Consider the following 20246-nt stretch of genomic DNA (forward strand, 5'->3'; position numbering starts at 1 on the left):
ACATCAAATGACGCAGTCATGTTGATTACATCATTAAAAAGTATTATCAAAGAGGTTTAGCAGCATTTAATTACCAGACACAACACTGAAAGCAGACAATTACATGAAGGGAACACTGATCAAGCAATCAACGCACTGTTTCCAGTGTGCAGGAGTTACAATAAATCCAGCATAAGGAGCAGACTCGCAGTGAATTTTGATTAAGAAAACTCTGAACTTTACATCGCTCCCTCATGTGTGGCCTTCTCATCCCCCTCCAGTCTCTTCCTCTCCTCCTTTTCCATCCTTGACTACCGTCTTCCATCCCTGCCACAACCTGTCCCCTTTGGGCAACAGTGTACATGGAGTCTAATAGGACGCTTCTTACCTTGGGAATTAGCCTGTAAGACCCCGATGCTGTCATCAAACTGCATAGACTTGATGTTGAGTGATGCCAAGATGCATTCCTTATCCTGCAGTGAGGCATCTTCGATATTGTTCTGATTGGCTGACAGTATTACGCACATGTCACAGAGGTTGATGTTGACAGCCCTTAAATCTGCCCGACTTAATGGTGTACCCTTCAGGGTGAGGAGAGCACAGAGAAGGAGCAAGACGGCGAGGGAGAGAGAGAGAAAGAAAGAAAAACAGAGAACAGACAGACATGGGAGAGAGAGAAAAACAAATTTAAGAAGTGAGCGGACTAGAGCTTTGGGAAATTAGTTAACAAGTATTCTTGTTTTGAGGCAATGACATTCCACTGATCTAACCAGGCATTAGAGATTCATAGACATGGACTAATATAAAGGCTAGCTTGCGCTGAAGGCTGCTTTTGGGATTTTTCTCTGATCATCAGTCAAACCAGGCCTAACAAGCTCCAAGGCACCGAGCCATCTGTGATGGGCACTGCAGCTGCACCACTTATAAACTCTTCTTTGGATCTGCAGGATGTGTCACTGCTCCAGATGAGGGAGGTTCACTGAACTCTCATGGAGTGATCACTCAATTGAGCAATGTGTGATGGAATCAAAATGACAACACCCTGCTCAATATGTGTGCCAATCAAAATATCATAGTTAAATCAGCAGATTTCGGCCTAAGATTTTTTTACCCCGTGCCGGTGAACTGAAACACTCACAGGTAAGATGGAAACCTTTGGAAAGTTGTGTAAGGTTTCCCACTCTCTCCGAAGGTAGTCCAGCGAGCCCACAAAAACTATAGGCTTTAGCTCATGGTAGTGAAAGTTGCTGGCTCTTAAAGGCATCACCAAGTTTCGCAGCCCCACTAAGGCAGACGTGACATCCCCAAATATACAGACCACTACATGGCCGCTCAGCACAGTCATGGAGGCTTCACTCCGGGTCTGCAGGAAACAGAGGAGGGAGGGAGGCGAATGGGAAAAGAACACAGGAAGAAATGAGAACGAGAGGAGAACACTAAAAAAAAAAAAAACAGACTGTTACATAAATTAAACAAGTGTTTCTTATTTAAAAGAAATATCAGTGTTTACAATAATTTTAAAAGAGATTAAAATATTTTGGGATATTTTCTCCCACAATATTCGCATTTGTCTCTCTGAGTTTGGCTATTAAATATAAATAGGATGCCTTCTAACTCTAACCTTACAACATGAACAAGGTAAAGTGAAGATGATATTGATTTTTTTTATTCTCCTAAATAGAACATATGATTAAAGAAACAATAAAAATAAAACAACTGTAAAAATGTTCTGCCAAAGTGAGATTAAGCTATTTCCTGCCTAAATCTTTGTCACACAAATTTCAAGTTAAACCAAATGTGAGTTCAAAGACATAAAATATTCTTGATATAAAGCTAAAACCTAAGCTCTGTTTATCACAGGCACAAAATAGTAAAGTTTTGTGTGTTTACTGTTTCAAACTGCCTTTTATGTTTCTGTTTTCTGCCTTTTCTTTTGCCTAATAACAAATACATTTTGAAACCAGTTTTAAGGAAACACTGCAGCTCAGTGCTTCATTCTAAATATGTTAGAACTAATATTTTAGGATTCGTTATCTGTGTATAAGCCACATTGTTTTACTTTTCATTGGAACATGGTTAGCCCCATGAAAGAAAATATGCATAATGCTAAATGTTAAAAGTCTGACCAAAAGTCTTTGCACAGGTTCTTGATATCATTTCCCATAAATATATAATAAAATATATAATAAAACAAACTCACCTTGAAACAACAGAGAGGCAGTGAAAAAAATGTCAGTACACATTAGTATGTGATTGTGTTTCTGATGCATACATGGGGAAACACTGGTTCCTAAGCAAGCTTGGCTTTTGCATTTTTTGTGTGCTTTTGATTGTGATAATTGCACGATTGCAGTTCCCAAAGCTCCATTCAGCCCCGCTTACCAGGATGACCTTTTCGATGTCTTTGGAAGGGCACCAGTGAAACATCCCGGTTGAGTCGTACCTCTTCACGTTCATGTCCATGTTCTCAATTTGCTCATTTCCAGGAATTAGAAGAGGATCGTGTCGACTGAAAAACACAGCAAACGTGTTTTGTGATTATGGTCGGTGAATCACGAGAAAGATGTCAGCATGTTAAAAGTCCATCCTTGTTTCAAGACATTTTAAACTCCCTGCACTAAATCATGTGGGCCCCATAACTACAATATTGTATTATTCAACCATTTCTTCATTTTCTTAGTGTCAAAATATCAGAAAACCCATAAGCATTTTTGCTCACATTGCTTTGAATGCTACTGACTAAATGACACAAAGCCAAATACCAGCTTTAACCCTCTTTTTCCAGTTCCTGACACTGTGTGGAGCAAATAGTAAAAGCTCCAACAGGCCCAAAATTTTAAATATTTCAGGACTTTGCCTAATCACATTTTGCTCATTCAAACGATGCCATTAATGTTTCATCAGCATGTTACAACCAAAACAGGCTAATCCACAGCAGTGGGCTGCTGAGTTAGATTTAGTGTAACACTGACCATGAAAAGGCTACACGCCTTCCTTTTATAGCTTCTGTCCTGCTGTATTTATTCTAGAAGGCATGTTCTCACACTTTCTCTAAACGCAATCAAGATGCAAAAAGAATGTATTTACTCTTTAACCCAAATAAAGCAGCACAAAGTGCAGACTCCTACAGCCAAACTGCAGAGAGACAGACGGGAATATTATGGGAGAAAACATCTCAAGAATTTGACATACATCTCTCTCACTATCACTTTCTGTATCCTCTATCAACACTGCCATTCACTGACAGGGCTTTGATGTTGTCTCTTCCTCCAACCTGCATTTGGATTGCATGCCATCGCAGGAAAAGTCAGAGTGGGGGGGGGGGGGGGGGAGAAGAAAAAAAAATGCTGTCAATTAGCCACCCTCTCTTTCCTGAGCTTCTTCTCCTTCTACCCTCCATCAGCTGGAGCAGGTGATAATAACACTGACAGCATTTAGTGTTTTTACACTCAGCCTGAATCTTTCATCCAGAGCCGCGTGTTGCGCCAATCAACTCCGCGGAGCCCGCCGTCACTTCAATCTGCTCAGCTCAGCTCGCCTCCACACGCGGGCTGACTGGCGCATGCAGGCGGGCTGCTGCTCCACCTCTCTCTGCCAAGACAGCTATCTTTCACAGAGCTGTCAGCGATGTGACTGGCAGCCTGTCACCGGCTCCACTCACCCACCCCCTCTCCTCTTTCCTCTTCCTCCTCCGTGCCTCAGGCTGAACCTACCACAAGGCTCAGAGAAGCAGACATCACGTCTGCGCTGCGGGGCCACGCCCAGGGGATATCAGCTGCCGATGATACAGTGACATCCTCTGATAGTGGATGTGCGCTGTCAGTCAGGACCCGTCTCAAATGTTTAAAGAGCAGTTTTAAAAGCCATGGTGCAATGTAGCTAATTTGAACTATTGTTACTTATTTGTTTACTGATAATAAAATAAAAGTACTACATGTCACGTTTAATATAACAAAACTAATAAATTACTGTAAAAAATGTTTTTTCCCAACATTAACCAAAACACCGCACTGAAAAAAAATTAATATAACATCAGATTGAAAAACAAATATTTTTCTCAATTTTCCGTATGTGTGTGTATTTATTTTTTTCTAGGGGCATTTTGCAAAGAGAAAAACAAGTATTTCCCTTATAGCATATCTCACTCCAGCCTCACCCCGTCTCTTCCCTTCGAACTCTTTCCCTCTGTATAAATTTCAAACAGAGCCGAGTTATACCAGCGCATCACTCTGCAGTCACAAGCTGGGGATGGGCGTGCTCCCCCAATCCCTCTCTGCCAGACTACGAAGGCAGCCTCTCGCTTTGAAAATTTTCCCCATCATGCAAACTGACAAAGGCATGCTTTTCAAAAGCCCACAGCCAATCTGTTGATCATTATTTATTTACAAAGACCTTCAGGCAGCGAGTCCTGTAAAAAACCGTACTTGATACGTATGTTGGCTCTCTTGCTGGCTCTCGATTGTGCCCCCTCCCCTCCTTTTTTTTTATTGTGAAATAAAGTTTCCCCAAGGCTACCTCGAGCAATCACTTTTCATTGTGCATAAAAATCCACCAAATGTTTAATATATGTTGTGTTATATGTTGACAGGGGCGGCAATGAATAGAGAGGGGCAGTGGATTATGATGGGTAATGTGATGTTCTGCTAAGGGCTAAGTCTTGTTAAACAAAGAAAGAAAAGAAAAATCTACACCTATAACAGAGGACCTGTCATCCCAGCACCCAAGAGCCAGCCGTATTCAGAAGCACCCCTAAAGCGGAGAAAACTTTGACACCACTTTGAAGTGTTTTCGAAACTGAGCAAATAACTAACAAGAATTATTATCACCGAAAGATCAAAGCAAAACGCATATATTACACGGCAAACAGGGACCATCATTTGAGTGGAGAGGGATGAGAAGAAAAGGTTTCATGCTTTACGTTAGGCAAACTAAACCGCCTTTTAAATAAGCAGTTAGCTGGAAATATGCCAGTGTCTAGTTGTTTTTTTTAAGTGGTTTTATTCCTCTGAGCAAGGGCATCTAAACTGATGCTCTGCTGCAAACTAGACTGAAGGGTACGACTCTGTGTTGAGCTAATGGTTTGGCAAGTGTAAAGGCTTATTAAGTCCTTGTTTCGCAGAGAACTGAGGGGGAGGCAGACAAGTATGCTGGACAAAAATCACAAAGGCACAACAGAGCACAGGGAGCATCGTTGCCTGGGGGCGCCCAGCAAAACTATAAGAAAAAAAAACTCAGCCAGAGTAAAAAGACAACACATAAACAGAACAATAAGAGACTATGGTATTTATCAAAAATAAAAATGGGCAATTATGGGGGTTATCATATACATTTATATACAAAAGGCAGATTTTAAAAATATTTTTGTGCCTTTTTTTTAACAATATGTGTAAATTCTAATAAAATCCACAGATGGCAGCATGAATACAATACAAGCTTCAATAATAACATTAAAATCATTCTTATAAGGAGACCAAAGTGTTGCAAAGGCTGTTTCTCTCCTGTCCTATTTATATCAATGTGCCGTTATTGTGCCATCCTAAGCTCGGCCTCCATGTTTTCTCCACGTTTCCATGTGTCTCACCCCGCCTCGCAGCCAGAGGTGCACAAAAACTACCCCTTTTATCTTTCAAAATCAATTAACAGCACTTTAATTCCACCGGACAGGATAAAAGGAAGGTAATATTTGTATTCATATTTGATTGTGATAATACATCTCGCATATTGCCTTAAGTAGCAGAAACAGTACTCGCAGGGGTTCCCACAATAGAGAAGTCGCCTAAGGGCAAAGCAACCATGCAGGTCTCTCTGATTGGTTGCCGGTGTCATTAGTGCCAGCATTGTTTAAGTAGTACATGTGGACCAGACTGGAGGAGGTGACAGCTGCGACTTTAAAGCCAGAGGAGTTTTCAAGCGGCTCCTCGCAGCTGCTTTTCATGACGGAAATATTATTTCAGCTCTGTCATTAACAGCTGACAGCATGCCATCCTAAACAGCCAGAGCTTTAACGGGGCATTTCTCCTCTCTTTTTTCTTCCACAAAGTTTCTCACCTCACTCTTCTGCCAATCCTAATTTGCCCCCCCCCCCACCCCACGCCCCATCCAACCCTCACTCATCACACCGTCAGCCCCGCTCTGAAGTATCTCTCAGACGCATCGCTCCTTCCCTTCCTCCTGCCCGCCCTCCCCCCTCCCTCTTTAGTTTGACGGCTGCAAGGAGAAGGAGATCACGAGCCCTTACCTCATCATTTTGGGAGAGCAGTTGGGCGAGTTTCGCATCCCTCCGTTGCGCTGCTTTTTTTTGGGCGAGAGCGTCGACGGATGCTCGTCTTCGACTGCAAATACACGTGCAGAGTGTCAGAACAGAAGACGAGAAGACTGAGACAGTGTGATGGGCCTGACAGGGAAAGGTAGCCAGCAATCAATCAAATCATCGAAAACAAAATGAAAAGAATCAAATCAAATGATACAAAAAATGAAACAAAAAAAAGGGTACAAGAGAAAGAAAACTTAATGATTCAGTTTGACACTGAGAAAATGTAGAGGAAGCATTAGTAACATTCAAGGGTAAGATCTAAAAACTAAAAAAAAGGCAAGAGGATAACCGGAAAGAAAAAATAATTTAAATTTTAAAAATGTCACAGAAAGCTCACATCTCAAACTTCCTTATGTTGCTATATTTATTTAAAGGTGCACTTCATCGTAGGATACTGAGTGATGCACTGTTACATCTGTCTAGGTGGACCTCCAGACATCAAAGTGGCATTGCTTACCTACACCATCATTTGCCATAAGCGTGGCCAAAGCAGTGAAAATGAAATAAATGTTATAAAGATGGATCTTGAATGGGTTTATTTTGGTTTGGAAAATGAAACTATTGGTTCCCCACCCCATCATGTCAGCTCTAACTAAAGCACTCTAATACAGGTCTACCTCCATGCCAGTTAGCATTCAGCACACATAATAAGGCCAAGGAACGCTAATACACAATATGGATTAGTGGGCTATAAAGTCGGGGAAGGAGCTGCACATAATATTTGAGTAAAAAAAAATATCAGGACTGATGTTATGTGTTTAATAAATAAAAAGAAAATGTTTTCTTTTAAGACCTCGTGCTTACTTCTGCGTTTGAAGCTTCGGTGCATTTGCAGGATGGTGATCTACAGCCTCTTCTTTTAGTTCCCTGTCAGCTAGGCTTGGCTTTGTTGAGGAACAAAGATATACATATTCTTTAAACTTTGCTTGGGTTCCAGCTCCAGAGTGAAGCCACGACCAGCTGTTTGAAGATTTCAGTCGAGCAAACAGCAGTCTGATCTTCACTACTGTCGCCTGTATACGTTTCAAGCACTTCCAGACAGGCAACCAGACACTCCTCTTCAATCTGCGATCTCCAAGTGCAAATGCCAAGTGCAGCGTCACTTCAAACCCCCATCAGTCCTTTGGTTCGAAATCAATAACACAGCATGATATTAGTGCAAATCAATGCTCACACTGCAAGCTGTGGCTATTCCGAGCGTGTGGAATTTCATTAACGTTTGAACAATTCTTGTCTGTCACTTGATTCTGCTAATAAAAGATAAGAAACATGACTTTGCCTTCTAATAAAATGTCACTCTCTGACATTTCATTTATGCAACTGGGCAGTCAGAATATCTAATAGCATTCGCCACTGCACATTCTACAAATTATTTGCTCATCCTCAACACACATTTTAAAATACCACATCAAAAATTAGGCATTCCTGGCTACTTCGATACACACCCTACGACAATAAACTTAAATGCTTTCAGCTGCTGAATAGTTAAGTCGTTCACATGTATATTTATATTCAGCTCAGAAAATGTCTGTAACATCCAAATTTACAATGTTTGCCACATCTCTGAGCGTGGAAAAAGAAGAAAAGCAACTCTTTTGTGGCTAATAGAAATTCAGCATCTTTACTATACGTCAGGCAAATTTGTGCAAAACAACAGCAGAATCTCCTGCAGAGTGAGGCATCGTGCAGCAAACAAGAGGCGGGATGGGACGGGTGGGATTACTGACTGATGCATCCCACTAATGGGGNGGCAACCGACTGTGCCTACTGTGACTGAGCAGCATGGCATTATTAGGCTGGCAGCAGTATTTCGCCAATAGACTACGGGGCACGGCTCATTTGTCTCTCAGGCCTCGATCTGGCCACCACATCGCCCAGACCTGAGATACTGAGGTGCAGCTGTGAGGGGTCAGCCTCGGGCCCTGGCCCCACAGGGGAGCAGGCTTCCTTTACAAGTATTAACAAGGGCGATGCTGGCTGTGTGCCGGTTGACCAGAAAGTCCTGGTTGGCATTTGGACGGAATGGTTTTGAGGTGATGAAAGCGGTGCAGCCGGTGGGGTTAACTGATTAGATTTGAAAAGATGCCAAACTGTGGGGAATAAAAAGGGTGAGAAAATCTCTACTAATCCAACATTTAATTATATTTATATTTATACATAACAAAATAGCTGTATAATACATTTTCTCTTTTCAACTTTCACTGAAGCAACTGTAAAGAAAGTCTGGATTCACATTTTTTTTTCTATAACTGGTGTTAAAATGGAACAGAAGCGTTCACAGTGACATTTCCTCTGAATTTTGTGAAACAAAAATCATGAATTAATTAGAAGGTTCTCGGTTCTGTTTCTCATTTGTGCTTCGCTTTCTGGTAAGACAACGCTGAGACACGGCTCTGCTGATTCCAGTCAAATCCAATCAAGCATTGTCATTTCAGCAACAAGGCTTGAAACAATACTGTCATCTAAACAAAACTAAAAACTATAGCTACGATTTCATCCGTTTAAATAAGGACTAATTCAGAACGTTTTAATGATTAAACATTGTTTTTGTTTTGGATTATGTAAATAAATCACTTGCACTTTGCATATGCACATTTGAGATGTGTCTACACACACAATCTAATTGTCTGGGTTGTCTGCCTGTATGTCTGTACATACTGAAGGGGTCATGGCGTATTGCAGGAAGAAAACAAAAGAATACACGTAAAAGATCTGGTTGCAAAGTTGACTGTGAGAGGCAAAGCCATTTTCTTCTCTTTGGTAGGAGGACGGTTGGTCGGCTGTTTGGAGAGAGCATGCTTGGGTGGCCCAAGGCAATAAACAGACGTTTATCCCAGCCGTCAGCTGCCGCCTTGATTTACAGGGCGCCACCGATAGCTCCTGGATTCATCTGGCCCTTGTCAAACACGTGCAGCGTTACAGAGCATTCAACCGCCCTGGCAGGTCCACTGTGCATCCTGAACAACCCAGACGGCAACTGTCCTCTCTTGAAATGCTAATCGCATGATGGTACTGTCCTGCATGCAAACCTTATCGGATCGCTCTTCCCTAATGTAAACTGGATGATGAGGTGGAGGAAGAACAGAAAATGTTTACTTCTGTACGTGAGCTAAGCTGGCATTGCCTTTAGTGTTAGCCGCATGAACAAGCTTGGTCCTTCAACTGCATGAAATTGCACTTTAAGCCATGCATTGTCTTATTACAACTACAAAACAAACAAACAAACAAACAAAAACTGATTTATTGATTGCTGTGATTTTTTTTCTTTAGTTTCGCAGATAGCCATTATTTACGGGGGAAAAAAAATACTGTCACTATCAAAATGTCTACAAGGACTTAAAGGTATATAAACATAAAAAAGTCTAAGATGAAAAACTTTTTTAAAAGTAGATATCCTTATTATTTAAAGGTGCAATAACAGTTAATTCATTTACAAGTTGTTTGCCAAAGATTTACCTATATTGCAATCAGCTTTGAATCGAACGCCAGTCTCTTTATGGCTTCCACTGTTCCCTGGTGTTGTAGCGCCATCTGCTGCTAAACGCAGCACAATACAAAAAGAATATTTTATGGAACTGCATGGCATTTATCAACACACAATTAACTCTCTTTATTATGCATGAACACCAGGAATTCACTACTTTAATATATTGTAAATATATGTTTAAAAAAAACTTTGTGGTACTTAAGTTAGAATTAAACTTCTTTTTAAATAAGTATTAAATATGACACTATTTAAATGGAGTTTACAGTTAGACTTATAACAGAAATATAAACTTCATGATCAAAGGTCAACAGAGCAACTATGACATGTTGAGGGTGGGGAGGACTACGGTCAAACACAAAGCAAGAGCAGAGGGGAGAAGGGCAGAGAAACACACTTACGTGATCTGACAAATCCATTATACTTATATTTGGCTGAGGAGAATGCAAAGACAAGTGGCAGGTCACATAGAGAGAGACATCAACATAAGAGTGGAGGATGACGATGGAAACAAAAGGGATGTCATTAAGAGGTGAGGGTAGCAAATAAAAAACAAATAAAACTCCAAGTGGAATGAAAAACTAAAATAAATGGAGAACTGATGCTGATCGTGGTTTGGAATGATCTCAGAACAAAAGCAGGGATATGAATGAACAAACAGTTTCTTCTCAGAGTGTGCCATGCTTTTAGGAAAGTGTTCTAATCAGATGAAATGACGATCTAATGGAAAACTTTAAACATGTTTTACAAAAGATTTAATTGCTTCTAGTTTTACATGTTGATTTAGAGTTGATTGACATTGCGCTGTTTGTAATAAAGCCACAATGATGAACCTACTTTAATGCATGAAGATATTTAAAAGAACAAAAAAATAAATAGACAAAGCACTACTGTAAACAGCCAAACTAACAGAGCACAGATACCACACGCATGCAATCCAAAACCTCTATACCCACAATGTTGTTGTTGTTGTTTATTTTTTTTAAATTGAGACTTTTCCAAATATGGATTTAATGCTGTACTAAAATCCAGAGGTTGTTTAAAAAAAAGATGGTCCAAGGTCTCCGTTTATGCCTGGGCAGTTAATTATTGAGGAATTACAGTTTCTGACCTTGACTGAGGAGATATCATAGATTGGTTTGGCTATAACTACTGGAGTGAGCACTTGAACCAAGCTCTGAGCAGCTGACACTCTCGCCTCCCCCCCACCCTCGTCTTTTTGCCAAAGTCTCTTTCAGCAATAAAGGTCACAGTGCGGACCCAAGGCTGGCCGGTGACAAAGACCCTCAAAACAGGGACCCACAGTGGCCCTGGCATCTGTCTCGAGCAATCTACCCGCACCGCGGCAGACTAACTAGCTAGCATCTGGGGCGCAGCAACGCAGCATAGGACAGAGGGTGGGCGGGGGGTGTGGGTACCAAGCCTGCCTGGTGGACAGGAACTGTCAGGGCAAGTTTGGTGACAGACCAGCAAGGCTGGGAAAATGAAAATGCAAACATAATTTCTGTGTCGAGATAGATAAGGTCCTTCGAAATGAGATGCAGATCCACACACATGCAAAGACACGGCGATAAAAGCACATCCTGCTAGGGACTCGAGATGTGCACAGAAACACACACACACGCACAGCCCAGAGGTTTGTGGACAAGCCAAAAGCATCCAGTCTAGACTCCAACCTCAAACAGCACAGCGGCCTCACAGCTACTCCATAACACAAATCCTGTTGCAACCAATTCACTGAGGATTTTCTGAAACGATCGTGATCCGGTCACAAAAACGCACAATAAGGAAACAATTTCAACACGCAAAGAAACGCCTTAATTAACGAACAACTTTAGGAGGATATAGGTTTACGAGTCAAGTTAAAAAAGTTCAACACCGACCAGTTTCACAAGTAACAGTAATGCTGACCTCACATAACATCATAAAAACTACAAACACATTTAACCCACTTTTTACATAAAAAGAAGGGTCTGGTGTCAACATTTGACTTCAGCTCAGATTAAATTAAACTGCTTTGTCAAATAACTCAATTAAAGGTGTCAAAACATCTGGTTGTGATCTACAAGTGCAATGTCTATTCCACTCAGACCAGTGAAAAACACACAATAAAAAAAAGGAACAGTGAGAGGAAACCCAGCAATCCCTGCCTAACAAAGCCCAATACTTCCCTCGCTAAACTCTGTTCATTCAGAGTTAAAAAGGCAAAGAAATCTAAGAACGAGGAGGTTTTCCTTAAATCCTACAGGGGGTTGAAGGAAAAGTGAGATCAGTTACCATGTAATAGTCAGTAATTGGTACCGAGGGATATCAGCGCAGGCCCCAACTACAAGAGGCCAAGCCAAACTCATCATGCCGTGTTTGACACTAATCTGGGCTGAGTCGGCAGACGGTGGGAGAATGCTGAGGAGGAAATCAGATCTGTATGTCTGAAACCAAGGCTTTGATAGCCAAGCCTACTGCTGCCATGTCTAATTGACAGACAATTTAGTATTTCCCCTCCACTCAAAGAAACAAACGTAAAAAGGGAGCATCCACTCTCTTCTCTCCTTTTCTCTTTTTTGTGCATCATAAAGTTAATCCTTTTTGCCATTTTTTAAACTAATTCATCTTTTTTCTCCTGTAATAAAATCTCTAAAACTATAATCTTCTGAAGTCACCTACAGGAAAGACTGACCTAATTACTGTTAGAGGATGGCTTCTGTTCTGTATAAAAAAAATCTGGGGGCAAAGTTTCAAGAATTTGTCTTCAATAAATGTCTAAAAGATTAAAAGGAAATACCTAAAGAAAGTGTAACAAATAAATAAATTAGCAAATTTGCATGCTCATAATTTTGTATGTTTGCTGTAAATAAGCATAATATTTTGGAAATTTAGAAACTAAACATAAAATTGCTAACAAGGTTTTAAACAACTAATAAATTCAAGAGAAGCATTACCTGAGAGGAGATAAATTCATTTATATTCACTAACTTTTGCGAAATGTAAAAAAAAGTTCACAGTAAAATGTATTTAAAAAAGGCAAAATGTTTACATTTTTGTACAAATTTTACAAATAAAAATAAAAAAGGTAGTGCACGACTACTTTTTAATTAAAGATTTTTTTCAGCTTACAAACATTAATTTAAATATTCAATATTAAGTTCTTATTTCTGTTATAAAAATGTTTATGTATAGTTGCTAAATAAGATAGGGAAAAAAAGAAAAGACAAATGTCAAACCAAAAATAAATAAATACGTAAAAAAATAAAAAGTAACTAAGAAATAAAAATAAAATTTAGCAACAACAAAGTTTGCAAACAGATAAGTCAGTGAACTTTCGTATAAATTAAAGATTCAGACACAGTTTAACAAACATTACGAGAAAAATGCAGCACAAAACCTTAGAAATTTATTTGTTGTTTCCATTTGTGTAAAGGTGGACATCTTACCTTGAACAGTCATAAAAACATCAAACACCACGCTCCGAAAGTGAATTTTTTCACACAACTGCATGATTGTTGCAGCATGCGTTAGCCACATGTCTAACTGTACAGCAGCACCACAGAGCCACACCACCACTTACCCACCACATAAAGGAAACAAAAATAACCTTAAAATCTAATTAGAGCGATTAAAATACCAAGAACTGAATATTAAAAGAAAAAAAAACTCACATCGGCCACAGCTTCACAAACTATGGAGTCACAATAAACAAGTCACACCACACAGACGACACCTGGACACAAGTACAGTACCTCTGCATAGGACACGACACGGAGCACACATCACAGACATGTAACAGCATGTGTTGGGCGGTGTAACTTACAGGCACGTAAAGTGGTTGCGCAATCATGAACAGAGACAGAGGAAAGTGGGTAGGCCCTCTGAAGGGTGTCCATGTTACTATGTACACTGCCTGACATGCAAGAGCAGTCTCGCTCTGAACGGCCGCAATCAAAACAACATGCCAGTTTCATTCGTTTGTAGACGGACATCTTGGCTACAGTCATGTTTGGGGATGAGAGGAGAGGAGAAGCAGCAGGTTAATGGCAAAAAGGAGAAATAGTCATATAGGGGGAAGTTGGAAAGTAACTTCATCAGAAAATGCAAGCCTTAGCCATCTGACCCACAGACTTGAGCCTCAAATTGGATTAGCACACACAACTTATTACAAATAGATTCATGAAAATACGGTTTCATGACTCTGCTGTGCAAGAAAAAAAGCTAAACAGACACTGATAAATTAAACTTTTTTTGTACTGAGGTCAAGCTGTGTGCTAAGGCTGAAACAGATTCAAAGGACAAAAAACCATAACTGTGGAAGAGAGGGGAGGGGGGAAGGAGAGAGGGGGGGAGGGAGGCATTCAGGAAAATAAAGAGATGAGCAATGTCATCAGCAGCAAACCGTTTACATTCGTTCATACATTTGTCCATCCTCTAGTGGCTCAACGTACCTGTGTCCCATCATGCAGCTGTAGGCTCGTCCGTATCGGCATCACACTACTCTACCGGCTAGACTGGTCTACTCATGCTGTTAACCAAGACCTGCAGTTTCACTGCTCCACTCCCCAAAGGGTGTTTGACTTATTGTACATTTGAATTACTGGTGTAACTGGAAACCATCAACGGTTCAACTATAGAAACAAACACATGTATGTTAAAGTATCACATGCGCAATGATGCTGGTTTAGAAATGTTCTGTTTTTTTCTTGTTGCAAATGTAACAATAAAAACTATAACCAATTTGACCAGTGGTCTTGCTCAAATTGCTTTATTGCTTTGTTATGACTTGTGGCTAAACATCACTAAACTATTTGGCTTAAATCTTCAAAAGGTTTTTTGGTATTTATTCCAAAATATCAGTTCAACTCTGAGATTCTACTCAACCATAATGACTGTATAAACATTTCAAATTAATCGACCATTTTGCAGTTATGAGTATTAGCGGAGCCTAACTCTTCTGGGTCACAGGCCAGCTGGTAAAACGCTGAGGTTACTTTGAGAATTGTGCAAATTCAACTAGTTAAGAAGCACATTTATAGCTTCGATATCATTTATAATTCTAAAGGAAAGTTCAACATGAATCAGTTCAAAGCATGAATAAAATGGCATAAAAATAAACATTCAGTTTTTTCAATTTCAATGGCATTTTGAAAGCAACCTCAGCGTTTTCTCAATAAACTTGTGAGCTTGGCCCGCTTTGCGCATTTGTAACAATTTTTAACTACAAAATGGTCTATTAGCCTCTACATTCTAACAGGCAATTTGGAGACAAAGATTTTAGATATCTTTAGAAAGTAGCATTACACAGTTTATGATTTTTGTAACTTCTTTAAATTCGTATGTTTACGTTTGCATGGGGAAAGCTTGAACCCAAAGGGGAGCAGAAGTGAAAGTCCCCAGAGACGCATCTCTAGAGTGCTGTGACTTTGGGCAGAAACAGACCCTGATCCCCATTCTCTCAATAGCAAGGTGCAAACAGACAGCAGGGTAATACCGTCTGGCACCTTCACAGAGACGCTTTTAACATCTTTGACTCTGACTTGAATTGGAAAAACCAGATCTTAAGTAAAGTAAAAGGTTTGAACCTCTGGCCACGGAAAGAATGGGAAACGCAGATTGTCAAGAAGGCGACAGGGACTGCTTTATTTTGTGGCATGCACGTATGCTTTACGAGCATGTGAGAAGCATGCAAAAGTGCAGTTCTGCTCTCAGTAACAAGGAAAGGGAAAGAGATAACCGTTCACAGTAATGAACCAGTTTTGAGGGAGGAGGGGGTGTGCAGACATGTGCAGGGAGGCTATCATGCTCTTAAATTAAGAGGGGTTTTTTTTTTTTGGCTTGAGCATTTGGACCACAGTATATATAAGTAACAATGTTCATTCCTAACACAATGGAAGGAGGAATGGAGAACACGAGACACGCTCACACACAACCAACACACACACATTCTCCGACAATGTCCTTTACTTCTGATTTCACCAGTAACCTGATTGCGGCCCATTGTGGGACATCTTTGATTGATGATTCAACATAACAGTTACCCTGATGAAGAGTCCACATTGGTGTTTAATAGGTCACCAAACAGACAGCAATCAAGGCGTTATGTTGAATTTAAAGAATGTCCCAAAGAAAGCAGCATTCTGACATACAACCCCACCTTCAAAAGCTTTCTTATTCAGCAAGAGTGCAAGGACAGTGATACTGCTGGCTCAAGACTTTTGAGCAATTATGCATCATGTAAACATTAAACACCAAGGAGTACAAAATGACGCTAAACATTCAGGATCTGTAAAATGTGTCGAGTTTTAGGTCACATTTTTATATGAATCCACACAAACACATTAATCTGCTCCTTGTAGTTTTGCTGAACAGCTTTCAGGGGGATTTGAGTTTTCCTCTGCAGACATCACAATTTACAAATTCATATTACTGCACAGGACTGGTAAAGTATCACCATCTAGTGGCAGCTGGAGGCTATGACATTTACTCTGAGCAATCCTCTTTTCACCCAGTGCAGCGAGTTAAAGCAAAACATTAAAAAATAAAAATAAAAAAGAAGGGGAACTGACGACTCTCCAGAGCTGAAATGCACGAGACTGCTGCGGTGACATTTCAAGTCTGAAAGGAAGTGATGATCTCTAAAATCCTCAGCCAACATTTAGGAAACAGGCTGAGATCACAGCGAATTAGGCCAAGAGGGAGACCAGAATGTTCTGATTGTGTTTTGGCAACTTTTTTTTTTTTGCTAGGATTAAAAAAAAAAAAGATTTCCCAAGGAAATTTCTGCTCCCTGAAAAATAAATAACAAAAAATAATAATTAAAACATTTATGTGTGTATATATATAAATCTTCACACAAAACTCCCTTCGACAGATCTTCTTAAATCTGAGCAGATTGTGTTAATTTGCTTGACTTTTCTCCATTAAAGCTATGCTAGCAGATGAGCATCCTATTGTTTTATTTTTCTGCATGGAATAAATTTTCTTGGAGCATTACAGTATAAGGAGGTAAATCAAAAATAATGACATGGGACTTGCGGCAGATTAACTTGTAAACGCAAAAGATGAGTTCAGTTTGATGCTCAAATTATGACCAAGAATTTGAAAGGTCATCAGTCACATCCAATCAGGTCATGTTTTATTAGTCCTTTTCAGCTATCAGCCTATAAAAAAAACAACCTTATGACTTAATTACAGCTGTTTTGGGTTTTTGTCTGGTCTGAGCTCAGTGTAGAAATGGGAGGCGAGGAGAAGGATGCAGAAGCTACACTGGTACATGCAACATAGATACAATATACTATTTGCTGAAGAGGAAAAAATAAAGAAATAAAACACACTGCACTCTGGGTAATAGGACACCCAATCTTTTTTTTTTTTTTTTTTTTTTTACTCACAATAAATCACTACCAGTGAGTAGTTAAAATAAAGTGGTGTTTTCCAATGGCAGCAGGGAAGGAAATACATCAAAAGTGTGTCACTGGTCATAAAGAAGCATGGGAAAAGAAAAACAATAGAGGAGAACAAAACATGATAAATCAGAACATACAGACAGAATTCCATTGCACTAATGGATCTGCCTTTTTTTTTCTAAATGCAACTCTCTTTTTGGCAATAAGAACATTAAATCTAACACTACGTCCAACACCATTTTCTGAACTTGAAGAAATTAAGATTGCAAACAGCAGTACACAGAGTTAGAATATGAGTGGTTGGTCGATTCTATTGAGCAGGCAGAGTAAAAACACAATGCATGAATAATTTAAATGGCACAGACAAAAAAAGGAAACTAGTAAGTAAATGTTTAAACCAGGCTGTTGTCTGCACTAGGCTGATTACTATAAGCGCCTGTGACCTTTTGTGAAAAAAAAACATTCACCTGAATTATTTATACAGCGTCTAACATGTCCTGACAAGTGAGAATTGTAAGTGCATGCAACATTAATGATGTCATGTCTTTATGACATCCTATAAGTTGGAATAATTAGCACTATTTTATTTTTATATGACTACGGTATGTGTAGCTTTTTTCAATAAACACCATTACCCTATAAAATAAGCAGAAACTGACTTACTTATTTTTAGTGTTTAAAAATAAGTAAATGCTATATCGTTAGCCTCATAGCATAATTACCCAAGAAATATCGGTCACAAATGACTTAGGTACATATGCTACGAGGCTAACAATATTTTAGGGTGTATTCACACCTGACACATTTGGTCCACTTTAAACAGCCCATAGTCTGTTTCCCCCTGTTGGTCCAGACCTTTTATGAGGTGTGAATACACTCATGGTGCAGATTTTTGAGGTGGTCTCGGTCCGCTTCCAAACAAACTGTGGTGCGGTTCGCTTCTGGTGTGAATGCAGACCAGCCTTGAACCGAACCAACTACAGGAAATATGTGCCTTTTTGGACTTCACGAGCCACTGTAGCTAAGCAACATTAGCCCTCCAGTGTTGCTAATGCTAACACTATGCTACAATGAGCTGCTGCGGGTCAGAGAACGTGGAGCATCTCGTCTCCTTTAGGTTGCGGCACGCATTTGACAACGCTGTCCCAAAATTAAGTGTATCATCGCAGAACCGCCACTGAATTAGCTGCTGTTGATATTTTTAATAACCAGTTGTATTAACAGCATCATCTTTATTTCTGGGTCTGTGCTCTGACCTGCCCCCGTCATTTCTCTCCAATGGGAGCAATGACCGTCACCTGCTTGGCTTTGTTTATAAATTATAGTCCACTTGCAAAAAGCACGATGTAAACCGCACCAAAGGGAAAAATAAAATAAAATCTGGACCAAACAAGTGGGCCAAAGGACTTTCCTAGTGTGAATGCACCCTAAGTTTTATAAACAATAGTTGCTGTTGTTCATACTATTTTAAGCGTTTTTACTGTTCCAAGATTATTCCTCTTACATACATTTCAGCCGAACTGGTGTACTGATTTTATTTTTTTAAAATAATTTTAATTGCTGTTAGCACTCAAAAGAAAAGTTTATGATTACATCTAATCATATTTAAAGCAAAACCAAACGTTTTGACAAATGATCGCACCATCATGGATGTTATGACAGCTCAAATGAAACTCATATCAAACACTTTCCAATGAGTATAATGGTGTAACAACAAAAAAAGACACATTTGCACAGAACAAACAACACTGACACAATGAGAGCCCTAATATATGTGCATAAACTAGTAAAACCTGATGTATTTAACAAAAACAGAGACAAACCCTTCATTTGTACACTTTGGAGTGAGGAGGAGGGAAAGGAAGGACACCAAGGGTGAAGGATAAAGGCAGTTACTCACGTCGTTTGCAGCCACACTTTTTAATCCTTTTGGGGTCCGTGATGTCATCGTGACAAGCTTTGCAGTAGAAAAATGCTCTAAAAGTGACAGAGTGAACATATTCAAAGTCCTGAAGGAACCAAACTGTCAATTTTACATGACTGGTGGCTTGGTTGTTCAGTGCGACAGCTGGATCACCTCTTCACTTCTTTGGCATCACTAGCAATAAAGAATCCCAGTGTTCCGTCTTGTAACTTGACATGGTTGCCCGGGTTGATGAGGATGCTGAGCAATCAAACACATACAGACAAATAAAGCTTATTAATGACTAGAACACACTCAGTTCATGCCCACAAAATGCTAATCAAGAGGAATGGTACACACACTCGTTAAAGCTTTTAATTTGACCAAGTTTGAGTTAATCTGAGCTCTTTTTTTTTCATTCTCAGCTCACTAACACTGTGAATGTTCTCCTTTTAACACAACTGTGATGTGGTCCTGAAGCTAAAACAAGAGTCTGTTTCTCTGAATCTGATCAGTTTGCAGATGAGACCCACATGGATGGACAAAAATGTACAACATTATGACTGAACACTGAATTTCAGTTCCTTTCTTTAAAGAATGGTGTTTTGGCCTGGGGGAGGTGAGAACAGGGACAGAGCGGCACGAGTAAAAGGGAAGATTAAAATTATGGCTATGGAGTGGTTTTAGTCTCAGCACTCAAATACAGTCATCTAGAACAGACGTCATGATGCTCACTGAGACATGGCCTCTAGAGAATGAACAGTAAAAGCTGTTGTTTTGGTTAGTATTTGACAGTGGGATGCAAGGGAATGAACAGCTCTTCTTATTAATACTGTTATATTTTACTGGACTGCTCTTATTAAAATACAATTAACAAAAGAACAAAAGTTGAATAGTCCCCTATAAAGTAGCTCTTTCAAAGTAATTAAAATATCATCTTAATAATTTATCCTTTTTTATTATTAAAGACATAACTATCATAAAAATGCATCACAGGATATATATGATAATTTTATTTGTAAGTGGGCTCAATTCAAACTCTATACACACTTACAATGATTGGCTGTATCATTCCCCATTAATTAGACCACAACAAGAAGTACACAACATACACATTTACTGTATTCTCACACACGCACACACACACACACACACACACACACACACACACAC

General features: G+C 39.6%; 2 protein-coding genes across 32 annotated transcripts in view; one reads left to right on the forward strand and one right to left on the reverse strand.

Moving 5' to 3' along the window:
- Positions 1-7758, forward strand: part of lrmda (leucine rich melanocyte differentiation associated) — a 316113-nt gene extending 308355 nt beyond the window's left edge. The window contains exon 7 of the mRNA XM_014005095.1: positions 7230-7758. Within this exon, the coding sequence (XP_013860549.1) occupies positions 7230-7240 (11 nt within the window). The 3' untranslated portion in view covers positions 7241-7758. The remainder of the gene's footprint in view (positions 1-7229) is intronic.
- The window catches only part of kcnma1a (potassium large conductance calcium-activated channel, subfamily M, alpha member 1a), a 178949-nt gene that overhangs the window by 22467 nt on the left and 136236 nt on the right, over positions 1-20246 (reverse strand). For 7 of the 31 annotated variants that reach the window (XM_014005060.1, XM_014005059.1, XM_014005061.1 and 4 more), the window contains 10 exons: positions 19248-19334; positions 19071-19147; positions 17156-17164; positions 13585-13758; positions 10178-10210; positions 9749-9829; positions 6218-6311; positions 2362-2488; positions 1118-1342; positions 368-560 (listed from right to left, as the gene is read on the reverse strand). In XM_014005060.1, the coding sequence (XP_013860514.1) occupies positions 368-560; positions 1118-1342; positions 2362-2488; positions 6218-6311; positions 9749-9829; positions 10178-10210; positions 13585-13758; positions 17156-17164; positions 19071-19147; positions 19248-19334 (1100 nt within the window). The remainder of the gene's footprint in view (positions 1-367; positions 561-1117; positions 1343-2361; positions 2489-6217; positions 6312-9748; positions 9830-10177; positions 10211-13584; positions 13759-17155; positions 17165-19070; positions 19148-19247; positions 19335-20246) is intronic. The other 24 variants (XM_014005087.1, XM_014005081.1, XM_014005086.1 and 21 more) reach the window with 12 other exon arrangements.

Source organism: Austrofundulus limnaeus, unplaced genomic scaffold, assembly GCF_001266775.1.
Source record: "Austrofundulus limnaeus strain Quisiro unplaced genomic scaffold, Austrofundulus_limnaeus-1.0 Scaffold28, whole genome shotgun sequence".
Taxonomy (NCBI): Eukaryota; Metazoa; Chordata; class Actinopteri; order Cyprinodontiformes; family Rivulidae; genus Austrofundulus; species Austrofundulus limnaeus.